This window comes from Vipera ursinii (genome assembly GCF_947247035.1).
Source record: "Vipera ursinii genome assembly, chromosome: 3".
NCBI classification, from domain to species: Eukaryota; Metazoa; Chordata; class Lepidosauria; order Squamata; family Viperidae; genus Vipera; species Vipera ursinii.
In genome coordinates, this window is record NC_139516.1 from 44,619,876 (window position 1) to 44,639,951 (window position 20,076).

Genomic DNA, 20,076 nt, shown 5'->3' on the forward strand with positions numbered 1-20,076 from the left:
ATACATATATATTTTACACATGTATACAATATATATCTAACACAACCAATTCACTGGAAAACAACAAAACAATTCTTATACATCCCCCCTCCACAAAAGATTTAAAATTCTGGCTAGATATTTTTTGCAGATGTTCCCTTACTACCATGCACATAGTCTCAGATATTCTCCCCCTCTCCCCAAAAGCTATCCGTTGTTAAGAGCAACTTATACTTTTAGCTTACAAAGTGGATTTTCCACACATGACTTTGTAAATTTTACCAATCAAAGCCCGGGACCACTGCTAATCATACCCAAACCAAAGTATAAGAGGCAGAATATTAGGGATTGGTTAGATAACAATTATAAAATGAATATCCATTTGAAAAACAACAACATAGAATATTATCTAAAATCTAAATGATAATGGTTATGTCAAAAGAAAAATGATAACCCTATCAAGCAATCCCCAAGGAAGAATACTTTCATAGAATTGGGAGAAGTGGTGAAGAGAAAACAAATTGTAATAAATAAATGAAGATTTCTAGTAAAATGATAAACATAATATTAAAAATGTATTCTGGAATGTTGGTCTATTCTGAAATGTGTTAATATTGGATAGCATCATCATAAATGAATATTTAAAAAACTGAAGTCACAAAATGAATGATATTGTCTAAAATAAGGAATGCAGCTCAGAACAATCTTTTAAACAAGTATGGTAGGACCACAATTGTCCATTTTGAAGAACCTCGAAGCATTATTTTATTATTTGAACTGCTTTCTTTCATTTATTTGAAGTATTAAAACAATCCACCATCCTTATGTATAAATGCACAATTTAATATCAATAAAACATAATCGACATATCAATATATTGGCCTCTGTTTCTATTTAAAAATTGGCCGAGAACTATATTAATTTCATTTAAATCGCAGTAATGAAAAACAAAGACTATTCAGATGTTATTGTACTGGCCTTGCATTGGGAAAGAGTTAAAAGCTGGACATAGTATAAAACTCAAAAGGTTTATATACAGGGCCTTTAGAATTTGTTGAGCTACTCTTTGGAAACTCAAGGTCTTTTATACCTATTTTACAAAAAGCCTATTCTATTGTACCAGGAAAAAATGATTTATGTCCAATCATTTCACCAAGGAACAGTAGCAGGCAATCACTTGAAATCTTCAATTGTACACTCACTCTTTTGAAATCAGAGCAATAACAACACTACGTGGGCAGACAGGATCTATGGAATATTATTAACTCTATTGTGAATTCCATAACCAACATGTATCTTATTTAATAAGAGACTCAAATGCAAAAGAAAGGGAACATCAAGCACTTGCATTTCCTGTTTCTTAGCATCTCGGCCACGGCCATAACTACTGTAGATAGTAGTCAAAGTTGTATTTAGTCATTTCAAATCATGAACAATGTGTGAAGTTAGGCCTGTTCTCTGCATTGTTGCATCAATTCTTTCTTGTCTAAGCAGCACAATCCTAGTCTCCTACTCCTTATGTTGGTTGCATTATTTAAAATACCCAGTTAAGAATCTTGAGAACTTCATAATTTGTTCTCTTAAGCATTTATTCAGTAATTTTCAGAAACTAAGCAAATGGTTGTACAGGATTCGTGCCCACAACATACCAGGACCAAACCTCACATCTCAATCTATCAGTTGTCACCTATTATATTTCACAAAGTTTTCAACACTGCTTCACACCTCCAGCTCCACATCCCTCACACCGAAGAGCTGCCTCTGCATATATATTACTTACCTTCATTCAATGGAATTGGAGATTCCCCTGTGGCAGGCTCACCTTCTCCAATCTGTGTCCTGCCACGCAGACTGAACCTGTAGCGTGAGATAGGATCCGTCCTCTGAAGTAAAAACTTTGTCTGATTAGGAGAGAAGACCTCTACCATTGTTCTGCCAGTTTTGGATCCGTTAACTGAAGAGAGAGGCAGGCTGTGTATGCTTGTCTTGAGAAACATGCTAAGCTACACATTTGACCACCTCTTATTCTAAGATAGCATCCAACAGAAGCCCTGACTTTTGTTAAGTTAATACAAATGGAATAATAATAATAATAATAATAATAATAATAATAATAATAATAATAATAATAATAATAATAATAATAATAATAATAATTTTTAAAAACCAAAAACTACTGAGAAATGTGAGAAAAAATAAATAGTAACTATTATGCAACTGGAAGCTTATATAAGATGTATAAGAGTCTTCACGGAATTTGTTAATGTACTTTTATAAAGAATTCTTTGGACAAATATGAAATTTTATCATGTATCTCCTAACAGGAGCAGGAGGTTTTAGGAAGTCACATTCCTTGAAAGACAAATGAATCACATTCTTGAAGCATTTATGTAAGCAACTTTTAACAGAGTTGAAAATTATCAGTTAAGTAATTACCAGTTAAGACAAATGTTTCCCCACAATGACTCCTAAGGAATATTGTTGCATTAGGATTCAATCCCAAAAGACTGATTAATAAAATGATAAAAGCAAAGCAGCAATCAGAAAAATGAGCATGGGACATACAGGCTTGGTATCTAAGAGTATATCCAATAAGAATGCCATTGGGATGTTCAGGATGTTCCCATTCCAAGGTGACAGTTTCCAAGTTTGGCTGACGAATTCGGAAATGCCTTGGGGTACTGGATACTTTAGTGGAATATAGTTTTGGAGAGAGAAGGGAGGAAAAAATATATCAGATAACAAAATCTAAAATGCAGGCTGTGTACATAGAAATATTTGGTATAAGTGGTATAAAGGGAACTTATTAAAACCACATAACAGTTTCCATGTGGTTTTAATGAATACAGTCACATCTGCATATTCTGCAAAGGATATCCATGTTATTGTTTTATTGTTGCATTCATGTTTAACCATGTAGTGGATGTAATATGAGTGTATGGTGTGCTAGTGACCTAAACAGGATGAAACGATGAAATTGTCAGCTATAAATTATATTGAACTCAAAAGCCAAACTTCTTATCTCCCATTTAGAATAATAGAATTAATCAGTTGGGTAAGTGGCTTTTATCACATCTGTTTATTAAACTGAAGATTTATCCTTTCTACAATGAAGCCAGTTCTGCTTCTTAAGCTGAACAAAAATATCCCCTATCAGAATAGGAATTATGATTCTCAGCATTGGGCAATAAAGGTCACTTTTTATTCCTGACATGTCTGATGAATTCAAGCTAATCACTTTGAAAAGCCATTCATGATGATGCCAAAATGAAGCAACAGGATATGTTAGAAGGAGACTGCAGTCACTGAGCACATCTGAAAAAAGACTTGGCAAGATTGATGGGTAGATCAAAGTAGGAAACAGATTCCACAGGAAGACTAGAACTATAAGTTGAGATAGATTAGAACACCAGAATGTTATAGGCTAATTGTGCTTTACTGTTCCCTTCTTATATTCCAAGGAGTCAGAGAAGAGTCTTCCTAAATCTCTTTATTATTATCTTATTTCCTTGCACTCTTTGCTTATGTAATGATTTTTATCTAATTCTCACAAGGTAATCTTCCTGATTCTTTACCAGGACTCCCTTCAGTGAGATCTATCCTTGCTATTAGGGCAACCATGTCAATCTTTTAAGTGATATAGGAGACATTCTGGAATAGATTGTCCATTAGTTTGTTTTATAACTTAGCTCTACATAAAAGCATCATTCTCTTGTCCTGATTAGTTGTGAGATGGACTTCTCTGAGTTTTCATAGTGTAGTGACTGATTTATTTAATGAGAAAGTCCATAGGTAAATTCCATATAAATCTGTCTCTGTTCATAGAGTAAGCTTCACCATATTCAGGAAAAAAACATTACCATTCAACAACTCTTTCATTTCTACAACCTATCTGCCTAAGGTTGGGCACAAATATTTGGCATAAAAATGGCTAAAGTTGCTGTATATGCTCCAAAACACTAATTTCTATTAAAATGTACATTTAATTACAAATCTGTAGTTGTCTTACAAATGCTATCCCTTTCAGCTGAGTGTTTATGCTTTTCCTTATGGAGGAAGTCTCCATTTCCAATTCTCACTCCATGTTGAGCTCTGAGTCAGAACGGGCAGCTTCCAGAAAAATCCAACATGGGCTGAGCCACTTCTGAAATTTTGCAACAGCCCCCTGAACCAGACAGACAATCTCTGTTCATCCCTAATGAAGAGTGTCAGATCATATCATAAGAATATATGACCAGACAATAGCAGCTTTAGCTTAGTCTTCTATCTGATGCATTAAATTGTTAATTAACTGAACATAAACCTGGTTTCAGAGTAATAGAATACTAAATTACTTGCCTAGTAATCAAATTCAAAGAGCTCTCAGGAGGAAGTGCTGCCCAAAGTCGCATTATTGATAAAAGGGGTAGCATATAAATTTAATAATGATTGTATCTGGCATCGTATAAGCAGACTCCTTCTACAGTAGAACTTCTTCTCTTTTTTCTTGTTTTCCAAGCTTACATTTTGTGGGCCTGAGAGGATAGTAAAGATGAGGCAGAATATGTTCTGCAATAGTGGTTCTTCCACTGGAACAACAGATGCTATTTTATCCTAAAATTTCACTTTTCAAGAGATATAACCTGAAGGAATTCTTGACTAAAAGTACTAAAGTATTTTTTACCCTATGTGCAATTCAGTTACTTTAGGAGTCACTACAATTATATCAGAATATTAGTCACTTTCTTACTTAACACAGGGCCCACCAAATACTTATTACTTTGAAGCATATGCACAGATCAGGGCTATGATATTTTGGGTACAAAAATCTAGATGACCATTAGAAAGGCAGTAAAAAGATAAAGAGTTCTTAATTTCTCTTTGCTGCTATCTTATAGTTTTTGAATGGTAGGTCTACAATAGACTCTACAGGACTTATTACTTATTCCACCAAACTGAGTTGACAGAAATTCCTTCCATGTTTCACACATGAAAATGATGGATTCTGCAAAGCTGTGTAAATATTAGGGAGGAACCTACCTCCTTCAGGTGTTGTGAACTCCAGAATTTCACTCCGAGGCCCATCTCCTCTCCCGTTGACTACAACCATCTCCAATTTGTAGTTGCTGTAAGGAAACAGCTGGGACACTATGCCCCGTGTCCGGTCTCCAATAAAACCCATAGACTGCTTTTTCTTAGAGACCCATAGATTCTTCAGCAAACTACTTTCTCTCCAGTAATAAGCCTTCAAGAAACAGGTAAGGCAAATAAAGCTTCTCTTGTTTTGGTGTTATTGAAAATATACCTGCGCATTTTCAGCTTTCACACAAGAATTAGCTCAAGCACGAATGTCATTCCACAAGGGAGAAGGAAACAGACAACATAAAGTCACGCTACTAGGATAACAATGACCTTTCCCCTGCCCCTAAAGCTAGACCAGGATTTCAGCCTTCACTTTGTTCATTCTTCCTTCCTCTCACTGATGACTTCATAGTTAGGCAACAAAATGTTGTCTGTCCAAGTACACTTGTGGCCAGTAAGAGTCCATTAATTTTGAGAGATAAATGGTATGGGAAGAAAAAGATGCAAAAAGAATATCCTGCGAAAGAAAGTGTTCAGATTGGAAAATGTGTTAGAATAGATTTCTCTCATCTGGTGTTTTAGGCAATTGGCTTTGATGGCTGGGAATTCTGGAAGCTGAACTCCCAATACATCTGAGGAAGCAGGGTGGGAGAAAGTTAGGGTTAAGAGGATGCCTTTGCCACAGTTCCAACAAGAGTTTTAAAATTGTTTTTCGGATTATTTGTCTGTTGTTGTTTTTTTGTTAATTTGACAAAGGCTGATTTTTAAAAGTTGTATACACAATCCTCAGGATAAAACCCATTTGCTACTGTTTTGGGAGATCATTCTTCAGTTAGCATATTTATTAAATTTTGATTAGGCCAAAATAGAATGTTCAAATGTTGATTAATAAAACATGCCAAATGCACATGAGGGATGACACAAAAGTTGGGAAACCATCTGAAAAGCTACTTTTTTTATTCAGAACAACAAGCCAAATTCAGGAACTTCACAATGAAGAAAGAAGCCAGTTCTGTATTGTCAACTGAAGAGGTGTACAGCACAGCAGCTACTCTGAATTGCCCTTTTGTTCCAAACCAATCAATTATCAGATGGTTAAAACTACAGATATATAGATCATACAGATGGAGTATGGGTATGTTTGGCTAAATGGACCAAATTATGATGTTTCATAAAAAGTTTCATCAATTCTTTACTTTTTGAATGCATAATTTTGCCTTCAGGTGGCAAAAAAACCAAACTATTTTGCAATACTAGAGTAGTATTATGCATGGAAATAAGATTTTTAAAATGTAACATTCAATAAAGAAAAATTATACTAAACTTTGGGAAAATGAGACTATGAAGCTTTGAAACAAAAGCACTCAATCCTATAAGTCCAAAGCTGAATTAAAACGTATCATGTTGAATGAGGTAAGACTGCAAAAATCCACCAAAATATTAAAATGAGCACTTGCTAAATCATCCCAGCTTTCTTCCAGGCAAAAGACTAAAATTAATTTGACTGACAAGTCTTGAAACCTGCCTCCCCTTCCCAATTCAACACTAAGCCCAAGAAAAATATTGTTCTAACATAATTTGCAGTAAAAACTGACACATCTGCCTTAGGCATAATTAGTGCATATGTGCTCTTCTCCAGCATTTGTAGCTACACCTTCTAGACTTCGCAGGCAAAATAATTGTGAATTCTGAGAGGATTTTAAGAAGCGAGTGGACAATCACTTTTCTGAAATGGTGCAGGGGTCTCCTCCTTCAGCAAAGGGTTGGACTAGAACAGGGGTGTCAAACTCAATTTCATTGAGGGCCGCATCAGCATTGCGGTTGCACTCAGGGGGCCGGGTGGGTATGGCCTGGGTGGGCGTGGCCTACTGGGTGGGCGTGGCCAGCTCTACATCGTTCGCATCAAGGGTGCCTATGGGGGCCTGGGCAGGAGTGGGAGAGATCTGAGGGTCTCTGGCAGAAGGAGGGTCTCTGGGCCAGGGCCAAGGCAGTGGGGGCCGTTCCCTCACTGTTTCCAGGATGGCTTTGCGGGCCACATGAAACTACTTCACGGGCCGGATCTGGCCCCCGGGCCTTGTGTTTGACATGTCTGGACTAGAAGATCTCCAAGTTCCCTTCCAGATCTATTCTGATTGATTGATTGAATTATATTCCTGGACTATCTAGAAAACACTTGGTAGATGGTAGCTGTAATTAAAAGATGCACTATTATTGAGTAATGATACTTCTCTGGAACTAAAGGAAGAAAAAATTCTTTTGGATCTGAATTAGTTATATGTTTTCTTTGCTGTAAATACTATCTTCTTACAAATGGTGTCTCCATATCTTTCAGCAGTTTTTAGATCATTTGTGTCATCTCCGTTTTACTATGTGCAACAGATAATCTCGTCAGTTATCATTAGTGACAAGGGTTAGCCATATTAATAGTACCAAAATTATTGGGATTTGGTTGTGCTCACTCTATATTCCTTGAGCTGTCCCTGGATGGTTTCTGGGTACACTTTACTCCATTGAAGGCTGATTGCTGTACTGTTTACAACTTTGAGCCTAATATCAGTAGGGGCAGCCTTAGGATCTAAGTGTAAGGAACAAAGCAAAGCAGAAATTAACCATTCCACAATACCTGAAAGAAAACTAAATATGAAAGAAAACTATTTTTTTTAAGTTGCAGAAGGTTGTTTCTTATCACTTGTCTTAAGCATTTGTAATATTTTATCAAACATACGATGCTGCCATCTCATGGACATAGAAAGTAATTTCACGTTCACACAGCTTTGGTATGGTGGCGGCACTAATCCTACCAGCATTTTTTTTTTAAATTTGCTATTGACATCACATTATTATAGTACTTATAACCGGTTCACAGAATTAATGTTATTAGCAGAAACCCCAACCCCAAACTTTAAAATCCTTTCTATGGCATCGCACACTTCACCATCCAAAATTCTTATAAAGGTGAACAGAACATCATCACTGAGTAAGGGAAGGAAAGTCATGGGAATGGGGACTTTTAAAAAGAATCTGGTTCTCTCTTTCTCTCTCTCTCTCTCTCTCTCACACACACACACACACAAACACACACACACCATTTTCAATATGACAGCCTAAATGTGCATGCATAGAAATCCAATTATAACATAGAATTATTTTAAATTTTGTCAGTTTTTCAGTACTTCATATTGCAATCTGCTATGAAATATTCAATATGTACTCAAGCATAAAAGAGCAACCTGAACACCATAGTATATTATTTCCTATGTAATGCTCTACACGTTACTTAGTAGGTAAAACAAGAAATAACATTGCTATTTGTTCTACTGAACTGATCAGTTGTTGAATGCTCTTAATGAAAATTGTGTGATGTCTTGCATCCAAAGGAAAGAAGCTTCAAGAACAGTTTTCCCACAGGCCATTTTCTTTCCTTGTTTTCTCTTATTTCTGAAGGCAATCTTGTATTTTTACCAACATACTGATTCATAATCCCATATTTTTCATAAACATTGTATAGATTTGTTCATATACCTGAATTTTATATCATAATCATAAATCATTCTATTAATTGTAAAGGTACAATATATATATTTGAAACTGATTATAGGAAAGAAGGAAGGAAGGAAGGAAGGAAGGAAGGAAGGAAGGAAGGAAGGAAGGAAGGAAGGAAGGATCTATTAAGACAAAAGAAACTTCATTGTAATCATGCAAACTGATAACGCCTTAAAAGAAACCTTGCTTTTATGGCTGTGCTGTCTATGGTCCTGAAACAGCAGTGCTTATTCGTATTGTCCCACATTTGATAATGGGTGGTCATAATCTGTTGTGTGAAACAGGAAAGCAGAGCTTTACAGCTACAATTATTCCACCAACCTCCTCTTCTTCCTTGTATTTTTTTTCTTTCCAAATGTGTATTAGAAAGGGCCATGGAGCACTCTCTGGACCCAATGAGAGACTCCTGCAATAGTCATAATGGGCTAGCTAGAGTCAAGACAGTTGGCTCCCACAAGCTTCTTATTCACAGGCTACAGTAACTAAAACTGATCTCATAAACTCAGACCAGTTGATCTACCATAAACTCAGCAAATATCTTAGTATGTTAAAGTATATAAGAATTTTATTGCAGTAGGTGCTCAATGACCAATTGATTTTATTCCAGAACTAGTCCACTTTTAATCTACATCTAGTTATGAAATAGAGTCTAAGGTTCTGGACAATGAACCTTCATTTCAAACAGGCTTTCCTTAGGCAAATGCTGACACACACACAAACACACACAAACTGGGATTGCTGACAAAGAATTAAAGGGAGTCTGATATAGCTATTTCAAGCTTCTTTGCTCTCATCAGTCAGACACACCCTTCTGAGATTTGAACCCGGGCTGCTTTGCATGTTAGGCAGTTGTTTTAACCTCTAGGCCACAGGAGAGATTATGGAAAGGTGTTTTTAGGCCTACAAATAAGAAGGAGCCTGAACCATGCTCCCTCCAAAAATGCTGTATAGTGAATAAAATTTGGGCGGCCTTAGTGCCTAGGAGGGCTTTCTCTTAGCTTCAGTTGGTGTGGAATTACATCTCTATCTGAACAGAGATATTGTAGCCTTAATAGTAATTCCTTAATAATTTCATAACTGGATTACTGGATCAGACTCTAAGTAAAGCTAACTTTGAATGCAGCTGCCTAAATATTATTTAGTTAACTATTCTGATCATTTTTAGAAGGAAGAGAGTTAAAAGAAATTAGAAACAGGTATCACACCCACTTGCCCAACCCATTATCCATAATGTCTGTAATCTGACACTTGCATTTGCATTCCAGAAAAATTACAACCACTTTTAAATATTAGATTATAGAGCCACTGTTTAGGACCCATTACAGATAATACATTCCTCCAAGTCATTTAGGTGAAAAAATAAATTATCCAAGATAAGATACAGAGTTGAATTGGTGCTAAGTCTAAATCTTTGCTGTATGAATCCAATGCTTTGGACACAACAGCATCCTATCTCTTCTATTTACTAAAATCAGTTTATTTATTTTTACCTTTCTTATTTGTACCTATTTTACTATTATTTTCCTAACAACTTACCTTAGTTGTCCAAATTACATGTTATATACCATGTTATGCAAATAGACTTCCGCTTGCATATTGAGATTTTTCTCTTTTCCTTCTTTGACTGAAACCCCTGTGATCTCCAAAATCACTCTGAAGGATTTCCCAAATTGCCAGAACAGTTTTGGAAAACAGAAAATGAAGTACTTCTTTTATTGGCAGATGCCAGAATTGGATACAAACCCAAAAGTATTTCAATTATTTGAATTTCAGTTTCATTTCCATACCCTAAATCCTGTTTAATCACACAATGTTGAGTAGCTTATCTCCTGAATTATTTATTATAGGCACATTTCAGTCAACTGCACTGAATATATTTAAATGCAAAGAACAGTTCTTAATGTTTGTAAAAGTTAAGATGTGTCAGAAAAAAAGAATTTCCAAAAACAGTGAATGTAGGGTATTGATGCCAGTGGTTTGCGAAAAGACAAAACATGCAAGATACTTTGAACATTTTCATTTCATTCTGAGCAAAATAATGCCTGTTGCTGCACTTGAATACCCCTTTTGGCAAAATGCTGGTCATGAGATCTACTATTAAAAGGATGCTGTTTATCACTAACAAGTAAGAAGTAAATGCAATCTGCCTTCTCTATTTCCAATTTTCTGAGACTATGGGAATACTCACAATCTTCCCCTGAGTAGCCAATTACGATGTCTGGTTCCATGGCGATCCCATAATCATTTAAAGCTTGTACTTTGATCTCGTATGGTGTATAGATGGGTGTTGGCGCGACGGTATACTGACTGACATCACCCTTTACAGTTCGGTTGTTCCAACTCTCCCGTGTGTCTCTTCTTCTCCATTTCACAATGTATCTAAGATTGGGGCCATACACTTGAGTTGCATTTAATGGCTAGAGAATGAAAGAAAGAAGACAATTATGACTTAGACTATCAGGGGCTAACCCTGTATAACATATCTCTTTCAAGATCTTCTGTATGACTGTTGGAGATTCAGCACCACAACAGATCTAAAAGCAGGTTAACTTGGAATGCAAAAGAAATTAGTCAGGCAAAATTTGGCTGATTTGCCAAATTGGAATTCACTAGACCACAGGCAGGAACACAATTCACATAATCTGCAAATGTTTGTCTCAAAATATATCTTGGCTCAAATATTAAGTTAAAAGTCTTCATATATAAAAAGTTAGAAAGTTACATATAAAATAAAGTATTAAAATTGCATTAAAAAGAGCATATACAAAGAAAAATGGTTTATTTTAGATACAAATTAAGGCTTGCCTTTTCCTTTTATGTTTTAGTTGTGATATGAATATTTTATAGTGCTTTAATATTCAATACCACACTATTATTCTTAAGATTATAAATCAATTGTACAGTATTTGGAGTCATTGTGGAAAGACAATAAATAGCAACAGCACATGAAGAATTCAATAGCCACATTAAAGATCAATAGTCAGAATTTACAACAGGGCTATGGAGCTAGAACAGAGGTGTCAAACTGGGGGCCTACGGGCCGGATGCATCACATTAGGCCATGCCCACCCCGACTCCACAAAGGCAAAAAAAACATCATAATACATCACGTGACAAGATCGAGCCTGACACCCATGAATTAGAGGAAGAAGAAAAAAAATCTCCAGCTGTTTCAGAATCTTTTCCAGTTGTGACTATTTTCATCTCCAAGAGTAGGTCTAAGGCAGGGGTGTCAAACTGCCGGCCCGCGGGCTGGACGCATCATCCGGAAGCCAAACCCACCCCATTGCCGTCAAAGGCAAAAATGCTCCAATATGTTGCGTGACGTCACATGACGTCACATGTTTGACATGTCTGCTCTAAGGGGTCTTCAAACTTGGTCCTTTTATCACTTGTGGACTTCAACTCTCAGAATCCCTCAGCCAGTGCTGGCTGAGAGATTCTGGGAGTTGAAGTCTACAAGTCATAAAAGGGCCAAGTTTGAAGACCCCTGGTCTATGTTATAAAGCATATAAAGCCTAGAACAATATATTTTGATTCTCCTTTGTGCCACCTTTCTTGGTGATATGTTTTAATACCACACTTTGTAGAAAAGCCTTGGAACGAAGATAATTTATGGTAGAAATGCACATGTTATAAACAAGCAACTTCTCTTAGGATAACTCACCGTCCATGATATAACCATATTATTTTTTGCTGTTCCTGCTCCTTTAACTCCTGAAGGGTTAAATTCTGGGCCTGAAATAAAGGTAAATACTGAGCAAACAATAATATTTGTCTCTATCTTTTTAAGCAATACCCCATTGTTTATAGACAAAATACAATGCTGATGCATTTACGTGACCCACATATTTTTAATTACACATAAAATCCAGAAGCCAGTCAATTAGACAGTATAAGTTGATTTCAATAAAAGAGTAAGTTAGGCAAACATTTCAGCTACTACGGTCCTAATAGTTATTATCTGCAGGCATTTAATAATTTGAAAATGGAGTATAGTATAAAATAGGATCAATATGACAAGGAAAATGTATTATTGGACACGAGATTTGCAACATTTTATTGTTTCAATCCTAAACCTCAAATTCCAAGTGTACACTTAATTGATGATATTACAATCAGAAAACTGACCAGCATGAAGATATTTGGTAGACTACTGAATCTCTAAGAGAAATTTCATACATTAGCAAAAAAGTTTTCCATGTACATCTAACAATGGAATAGTATAATGTATCTGCAAATAAGCCTCTTTCTCAGGAGTATTTACCACTTGCTACATCTGCCATGTTTGTGTCCGCATTGTCATTTCAGATTTTTTCAAGCTTTTTTTCATTCTAAGAGTATACATGAATTCAACCAGTTAGAACTTACGTGCCCCATTTGTATGGTATCGTTCAGAAGGCAGACTGGGATAACTGCTTCCTACATCATTCACAGCTATTACTCGGAACTGGTAGTTGACATAGGGTGCAAGGCGCAAGATGGCGGAGTTCACATTTCCTGGGTAACGGGAATGGTTATGCCAAGTTCCAGGTTGGAATTTATCCTCCTCAAATTCCACAATATAATCTAGAAGACAGAAATGTGGGATCCCCTAATTTGCTATGCAATTACTGGTAAGTACGTTGTCTTGAAATACAAACAACGAACAAATCGTGAATGGTATCATTTCACTCACCTGTGATTGGGCTGTTGTTGTCATCACCAGGAATCCAAGTTAACCGCACACTCTTTTCAGCAAGGTCTGTTAGTTCAAGGTCACGGGGACGTTCTGGACGTGCTACCAGCAAAACAATATGCAAAATATAAGTTTCTCTAATAAGTCGTGAAGGTCCCAGTCCTTTTAGACTTTCCACTAAGGTTCATGTCTCTATGTTGTACATGATAATAGGGTCAAGTCTAAACTTGTCACAGAAAAAGATGGGAACTGGATATCAAAACAAATGTTATTACTTCAGGCAGTGTTGTGGCCCCGACCCCCGCACCTGTCCTAACCGAGGAAGAGGACTCTGAGGATGATGGGGAGGAACTGGCAAGGCCCCCCTCTCCAGGGCCCTCCTCTCTGGCAAGGCCTCCGTCTCCATCTGAAGGCCGAGAGGAGCAGCCTGGGAGTAGCCAGGCTGGGAGCCAGGCTGGGACGGAACTCAAGCAGCTGCAGCAAATACAGTCTAGTGATGATGACTCATGGCTAGACCCTTGAGAAAGACGCAGGGCCAAGCGTTTGCAGCAACGTAGGTTGAGTAGGAGGGCCAGGGAGTAGCTGAGTCATTGAGCCACACCCCATAAGGTACAAAAGGGGGTGTGGCTGCTCTCAGAACTTTGTGACGAACAATAGTTTAAACAACTTCTGATCACATCTTTGGAACTCTGCTTCTTGTTTGAAACCCTGGTCTGAATTCTTGGCAATGCTTCTGTACATCTGCTTCTGTACTGTTTGTTTGGACGTTATCTCATTCCACCTGACGTTTGAGGTAATGAGCCTATTTTGCTGCCAAGGCCTTATCAGAAGGCAATTAACTAAAGCCTGTAGAATTAACTCTTACTAGTTGTGCCTGCTTGTCTGTTTGTTTGTACTCCGGGAGGGGGGAACAGAACAGGCTGATACTAATTACAGTATAGAATTCACTCTCACACCAAAAGTAATCTGAGTAGATAATTCTCCAGGATATGCTACTTTTTTTTCCAGACAGAATTTTATAGGGGAGTGGATGCAAAATGGCATCCACCTGGCAACCTTGAAATCCATTCTTTGTTTCAAATTTTATAAAATTTTGTGGCATGGATAAATGAGGCTGAAGGCTCTCCACCATCAGAGTAAGGATTTTCGAATCAATCATTTAGACACAGTTTTAGATTTTAGAGAAATAACTGGTAAGAATTTAGGGATTGTTACTCTGATACATGGAAGTAAAAAGAAAAATGTAAACAACAGAACTTGAAATTGCCACAAATTGAATTAAATAAAAACATACTAAAAATACATGGCACAAATTTGCCTAATAAGATTATAAAACAAAAATATGTTTTTATTTGCCTCTTAATATAAAATGAAATGGCTGTTACTACTGCAGCATCATTTGTGATCTGCCCTTATGGATCTGTTGCATTTCTCTTTATCAACTGTATAGGGATATAGAAAAACATTTTAAATTAAAACTGTTTCAAATTTAAAACTTCCCACTTTTCCATCCCAATCTGGATGTTTAAGCATTTTAGAATTGTTTTTGAATTTGAAACACCTGGTGTTTTGAATCTGAGTCAGAGTGGCTCAAAATTTGAAACGCTTTCAAAATGTGGCTTGTTCCAACTGCAAAATAGTCTGAATTTGAAAATGTTTTCCACATTCTAACAATGCCACTAATAGCTCTTCCTGAATCTAGCTGTAGTACGGGAAGCAGGTAACTTCTTCATGCTGCAACAATTAAGAGAATCATTTCCCCCCCCCCCCACTTGCAATTGGCATTACTGTTCCAGAAAGGTTTCGAAAAGATAGCTTTGGAGATCCAGCAAAACATATGGATTAAAAAGGATGATAAAAATTTGTCATCTCCCTGCTACAAACAAGAAAACTTAAAGTAAATGCAAACATTCATACAGGGAAGAGAGAAAAAACATTGTCAATATCAGAGTTCTGCATTCATCCTAGCAGCCTAAACTAAGTTGTAGTTTAATGACTCCTAGTAGTACGTTCATTTACTTTTACACTCTATACAGCAAGGTGTACAACAGAAGTCAAGACCTCTTCCCACTTGTGGCAGGTATGACTACTGCTGAGGGATGCGTAGCCCAACCCTAGTTATACTTTCAGTAGAACTTTAATTAAAGTTATTGCAATGAATAAGCAGCAACAAAAAAAATCAACGAGATTTATGGATTAGTACTGATTACCTGCAGGTGGGGTCATACGGTTAACAGTAGAAGGAGCTGCAAAGTAAGATATTAGCTGTTTAGAGAGTTAGGGTCAATAGTTAAACATGAGTAATTGAAGAATTATAGTATAGCTTTTAAACCATGGGTGAACCACCTGCAATCTAAGATCATTCTTTTGGTTGACAGAAAACAGATTGCAGGTTTCCTGTGGCACAAAACCAAGCAACCAGGCCTCTAACCAGTAACAGACTATTTGATCATCTGGCTGGTGGGAACAACATAGCTTATATCCTTCTGATAATGAGAGTGAGAACTCAGAATTGCTGAAAGGGATAAGGATGAGGAAAGGAAAGAAATGAAATATATGTGTTCCTTTGTTATCAGTCAGTTTAGGTAAATGTCAAATAAATGTGCATGCACATATCCAAACTCTTGTACAAAGACAAAAGGTTGTACAAACAAAAAACTTGGTACAAAGACAAAAGATTGACTAACCCATATTTTAAATTAAGTTTTAAGTCAAACCAGTACTTTGAAGAGACTTCTAAACACATTTAAATAATTTTTGCATCTCTCACTAGCTTACAGAGAAGACTGAAATATAAAGGAACTACTGTGTTTGATTAGTTTTGAGAGACACATCTTCATTTTTCACGGTTAGGAGTCATAATTATTGTGTTCAAGCAGGATTATTTTAAATCAGTAAATAATGAAAATAAGTCAGCCAGTTGATCTTGGTTAATAGAATATTCTATTTTTAAAGAATTAAGATTCTTTCTTTTTTGCTGTGTATTCCATCTTCTATAATCCAGGGAAACAAGTCATAACTTTTGCCTAAATAAGTGGTCTACAATACTTAAAATGCACCTCAAATTCAAGACCTTTGAAAACAAGATTTACCAAGTACAGTGAGATGGGCTCTGGCAACATCCTTGTCTAGTTCAGTGCTAGCCACACAGGTATAATATCCTTGATCTTTTTCTGATACTCCATGTATAGTCAAACCATCTTCTTCTTTCTTCATCCTTTCAGTGGAGAAGCATTACAAGTAAAAACACTATGGGAACACACCTCTCTTAGAAAAGCATGAATGGATAAATGACAGCTATTAATTAATTAATTAATAATTATGTAGATAGGTTTTCTGAGCTTTTTTTTATGACCTGAAAACAGTTTTAGCCTGATAAATAAAAGCTCATTAACTTTCATTAAAGAGACTGAACTTCTGAGAATTTAAAAAGGAAAGTGTTACTTCATTTTTACCAAGTAGATAACTTTAAAAAAAATGGTTTAGTTTTAAAGTTACAAACCAACAAGCTCAGTCTAGAAAACATATTGTACTGTTTTGGAGATATATACATTCTCTATTTTAAATGATAAAGATAAAATTGAAGGCATCAAAAATGTAAAAAGAATTACACGTATACATAAACATGTTTTTTTTCAGAAGTGGTGCTTTAAATGAGCAAGTATAACAATCAGTAACTTCTGGTGAAAAAAAATAATCAATTTTGCAACATAATTTTTAACCATAGATATCCAACATTTTTTCAGCTATTTATTGCTCCTTCTATTTCTGTATACAAAACCTGACTTTTGTTATTACAACTTTTCCATCATCAATTTACTCCTCTTTAAAATAGCAATAGATGTAATTCTCGCAATGAAAATGGGAAAATTCTATAATAATTACTTGTATCCTAGAGAAGCTCAATAGGCTAAAAGTTTGAGAAATATAAAAGAAAGATGAAACTGACCTGTTTCCAAAGTAGAGGGGAATATCATCTTTAAGCCAGGTAACTGTAAGCCGTAATGTGGGGTCATGTCTTGTCAGGCACATTAAGTGAATTGTAGAACCTTTCTTTGGTATAGCATCTTTGGGACCCTCTGTGATCCTAGTGGGATCTGCAAAGAGTTCAGTAATAGCCTAGGATTATTAGTGAATTGTTTAATTTATTCCTACTCCTCAAACTAATCTCTTCAAGATGTTTAAAGGGAATGAAGTTACTAGGAAATAGAATCTAATAAAAGAATATAACACTGACAGTCTACTATTGCTTTATTCATCAAGGAATAAATGACAATAAATCTCTAAACATCTCCATTTCTATCATTTATTTTCTCTGATACTTATAAATCCACCGTTAGGCCCTGCAATCCTTCTTGTATTCACCAGGCACATTTTAATGCACACCCTAGTACCTTGGAGGTGTATTTCAGCTCAAGAGATTCAACCCCACAGATGGCATGACAAGGACACAAGCCATAGGTCACCAATCTTTCAGATAAACCAGCAAGAATTCTTTGTTGTTCTTGCATAATCCTTCTTTGCAGTTCATAGCATCTGCTCAGAACAAAAATTCTAAGGAAAGTGCAGTGCAAACAATGCACTTATTTAGTTCCTTCTTTTGGTTTGTTTCTTTTTATTCAGTTTTTGAACCACTCCTTAATAATCTTCTTCTTCTTCTTCTTCTTCTTCTTCTTCTTCTTCTTCTTCTTCTTCTTCTTCTTCTTCTTCTTCTTCTTCTTCTTCTTCTTCTTCCTCCTCCTCCTCCTCCTCCTCCTCCTCCTCCTCCTCCTCCTCCTCCTCCTTTTCTGCATTCCTTTTATTCTCTCATGGGTATCCATGAACTGGGTAATGAAATAAGGTTGAATGATAGGTTCCAGCTGAAGCTTCTGGCATTTCTATTTCTGTTGTCAAGCTCAAGAAACACCTCATAATGTTTAGATAAATAGCATGGAAATTGTATTAGCTTGCAGAGTATTAGGTCATTTTTTTTGCAAGTTTGAGGATCTTTGGTCCAGTGTTCAACAAGTGGCAAAGGTTTATAGAACTTACAAGTGGAGTGATCCATTTAGCTGTAATTTAATGCACATTATTTTTTTTATTTTTTTTATTTTAATTCCATTTATATCCCGCCCTTCTCCGAAGACTCAGGGCGGCTTACAAGCTTAGCAGTAGCCTTCATTCTATGTATATGCCTGCTTATTAGGGCTTTCATACACCCCCCAAGCGGCATTATTACAAAGTCAGCTTAATTGCCCCCAACAATCTGGGTCCTCATATTCCTGTTCTTTCCAATTTCCAACTTAAGCTTCACTAAACATCACACTTTCTTTATACGTGGGATATATGCTATGGATGGAAAAATAATCTCACCCCACTATTTGGAAAATACCTGTGGTTTGCTGAAGCAGAAGCCACCTTACCTTTTATTTCCAAACGAACCTGGTTCTGTGCTTTGCCCAGAAGATTGGTAGCCACACAGGTGTAAGTTCCCTGGTCTTCTTTCCGAGCCCTGATGATTTCCAAAGTTCCATTCTCATGTGCTTTATAGTTGCCACCATGCAGTGTACTTCCCTGGCCATTCTTAAACCTCATGAAACAAGAATAAATCATTTTAAATATTCAGTATACAGACCACTAAAGCAGGTGGGTCCAACCCATGTGGCCCACAGTCTGCATGAGGCCCTAGATAGTTAGTAATGAGGCCTCACAAGATCATAAACTTTTAACATTATTATGTGGTTTATATACATTATTGATATTATATATTTTATATGTGGCCCAAGACAATTCTTCTTCATTCAGTGTGGCCCAGGCAAGCCAAAACGTTGGACACCCCTGCACTAAAGAAATTTCTCCCTCAGCTTCTCCAGCTGGTCTATTGATTTATTTGAAGGATATATAAATTTTGATAATCTACTTTTAATAATGGCTACCTTATCCTTCCAATGCATGTTAGTAACTTGGAAATCTGCTAATTTAAAAAATGTTTTTGTGTTATTTATTAACAGTAATATAAATAATGTAAAAAATGGATATATGCCATATTTTTCGGACCGTAAGACGCACCTGACCATAAGACGCACCCAGTTTTTAGAGCAGGAAAACAAGAAAAAAAATATTCTGAACCAAATAGTACCGGTATACTAAAATATTTATTATAATAAAGCAAAATACGGTAATGTTTAACAGCGTAAACTCAACAGTGGTGTTAAGAACTATCATCACTTCCATTAACAAATGAGGAAAGACTTAGAGGCTCAAGCACTTTTCTAGTTCTCTGGAAACCCTAAAAACTCATCATCACTAGTGTCAGAATTTATGAACCTCTGTTGCTCAGAATCACTTATATCACTTTCTTCGCTATCTTCATATATGATATTATCTTCAGTTCCATCTAAGACATTGCTAATGCCACATTTTTTGAATGACCGTGCAACGATTTCCTCCTTCACTGACTGCCATGATGTTTTAACCCATTCACAAACTTGAGTGATAGTGGGCCTCTTCATTCGTCCAGTAGGAGTCAGATCATGATTCCCAGCAGCCATCCATTTGTTCCACTCTTCTCTCATAAAGACTTTAAATGGTTTGTTGACTGAAACATTGAGAGGTTGCAACTGGCTGGTAAGACCCCCAGGAATTACAGCTAGATGAGTCTTCACCTCTTTAAATCTTGTTTTTTGTTGTTTCACTAATATGTGCTCTGAACTGGTCAAGCACTAATAAAGCAGATTTTTTCAGAAGCCCTCCAGGACATTTGGAGCACACTTTTTCAATCCATACTTTCATTCCATTTTCATTTTCATCCTTTTGAAAATTAGCATGGGTGGCAA

General features: G+C 36.3%; 2 protein-coding genes across 11 annotated transcripts in view; one reads left to right on the forward strand and one right to left on the reverse strand.

Annotated features, from left to right (window-relative positions):
* The window catches only part of RBBP5 (RB binding protein 5, histone lysine methyltransferase complex subunit), a 938,867-nt gene that overhangs the window by 157,526 nt on the left and 761,265 nt on the right, over nt 1–20,076 (forward strand). The window lies entirely within an intron of this gene.
* NFASC (neurofascin) overlaps nt 1–20,076 on the reverse strand; it is a gene marked incomplete at its 5' end in the record, with an annotated part of 112,126 nt that overhangs the window by 41,137 nt on the left and 50,913 nt on the right. The window contains 12 exons of one of the 3 annotated variants that reach the window (XM_083357647.1): nt 1,760–1,933; nt 2,545–2,667; nt 4,999–5,203; nt 7,500–7,615; nt 10,772–11,000; nt 12,251–12,321; nt 12,955–13,152; nt 13,262–13,363; nt 15,472–15,507; nt 16,354–16,478; nt 17,211–17,358; nt 18,664–18,830. In XM_083357647.1, the coding sequence (XP_083213773.1) occupies nt 1,760–1,933; nt 2,545–2,667; nt 4,999–5,203; nt 7,500–7,615; nt 10,772–11,000; nt 12,251–12,321; nt 12,955–13,152; nt 13,262–13,363; nt 15,472–15,507; nt 16,354–16,478; nt 17,211–17,358; nt 18,664–18,830 (1,694 nt within the window). Of the gene's footprint in view, nt 1–1,759; nt 1,934–2,544; nt 2,668–4,998; nt 5,204–7,499; nt 7,616–10,771; nt 11,001–12,250; nt 12,322–12,954; nt 13,153–13,261; nt 13,424–15,471; nt 15,508–16,353; nt 16,479–17,210; nt 17,359–18,663; nt 18,831–20,076 lie in introns of all 3 variants that reach the window. The other 2 variants (XM_083357648.1, XM_083357646.1) reach the window with 2 other exon arrangements.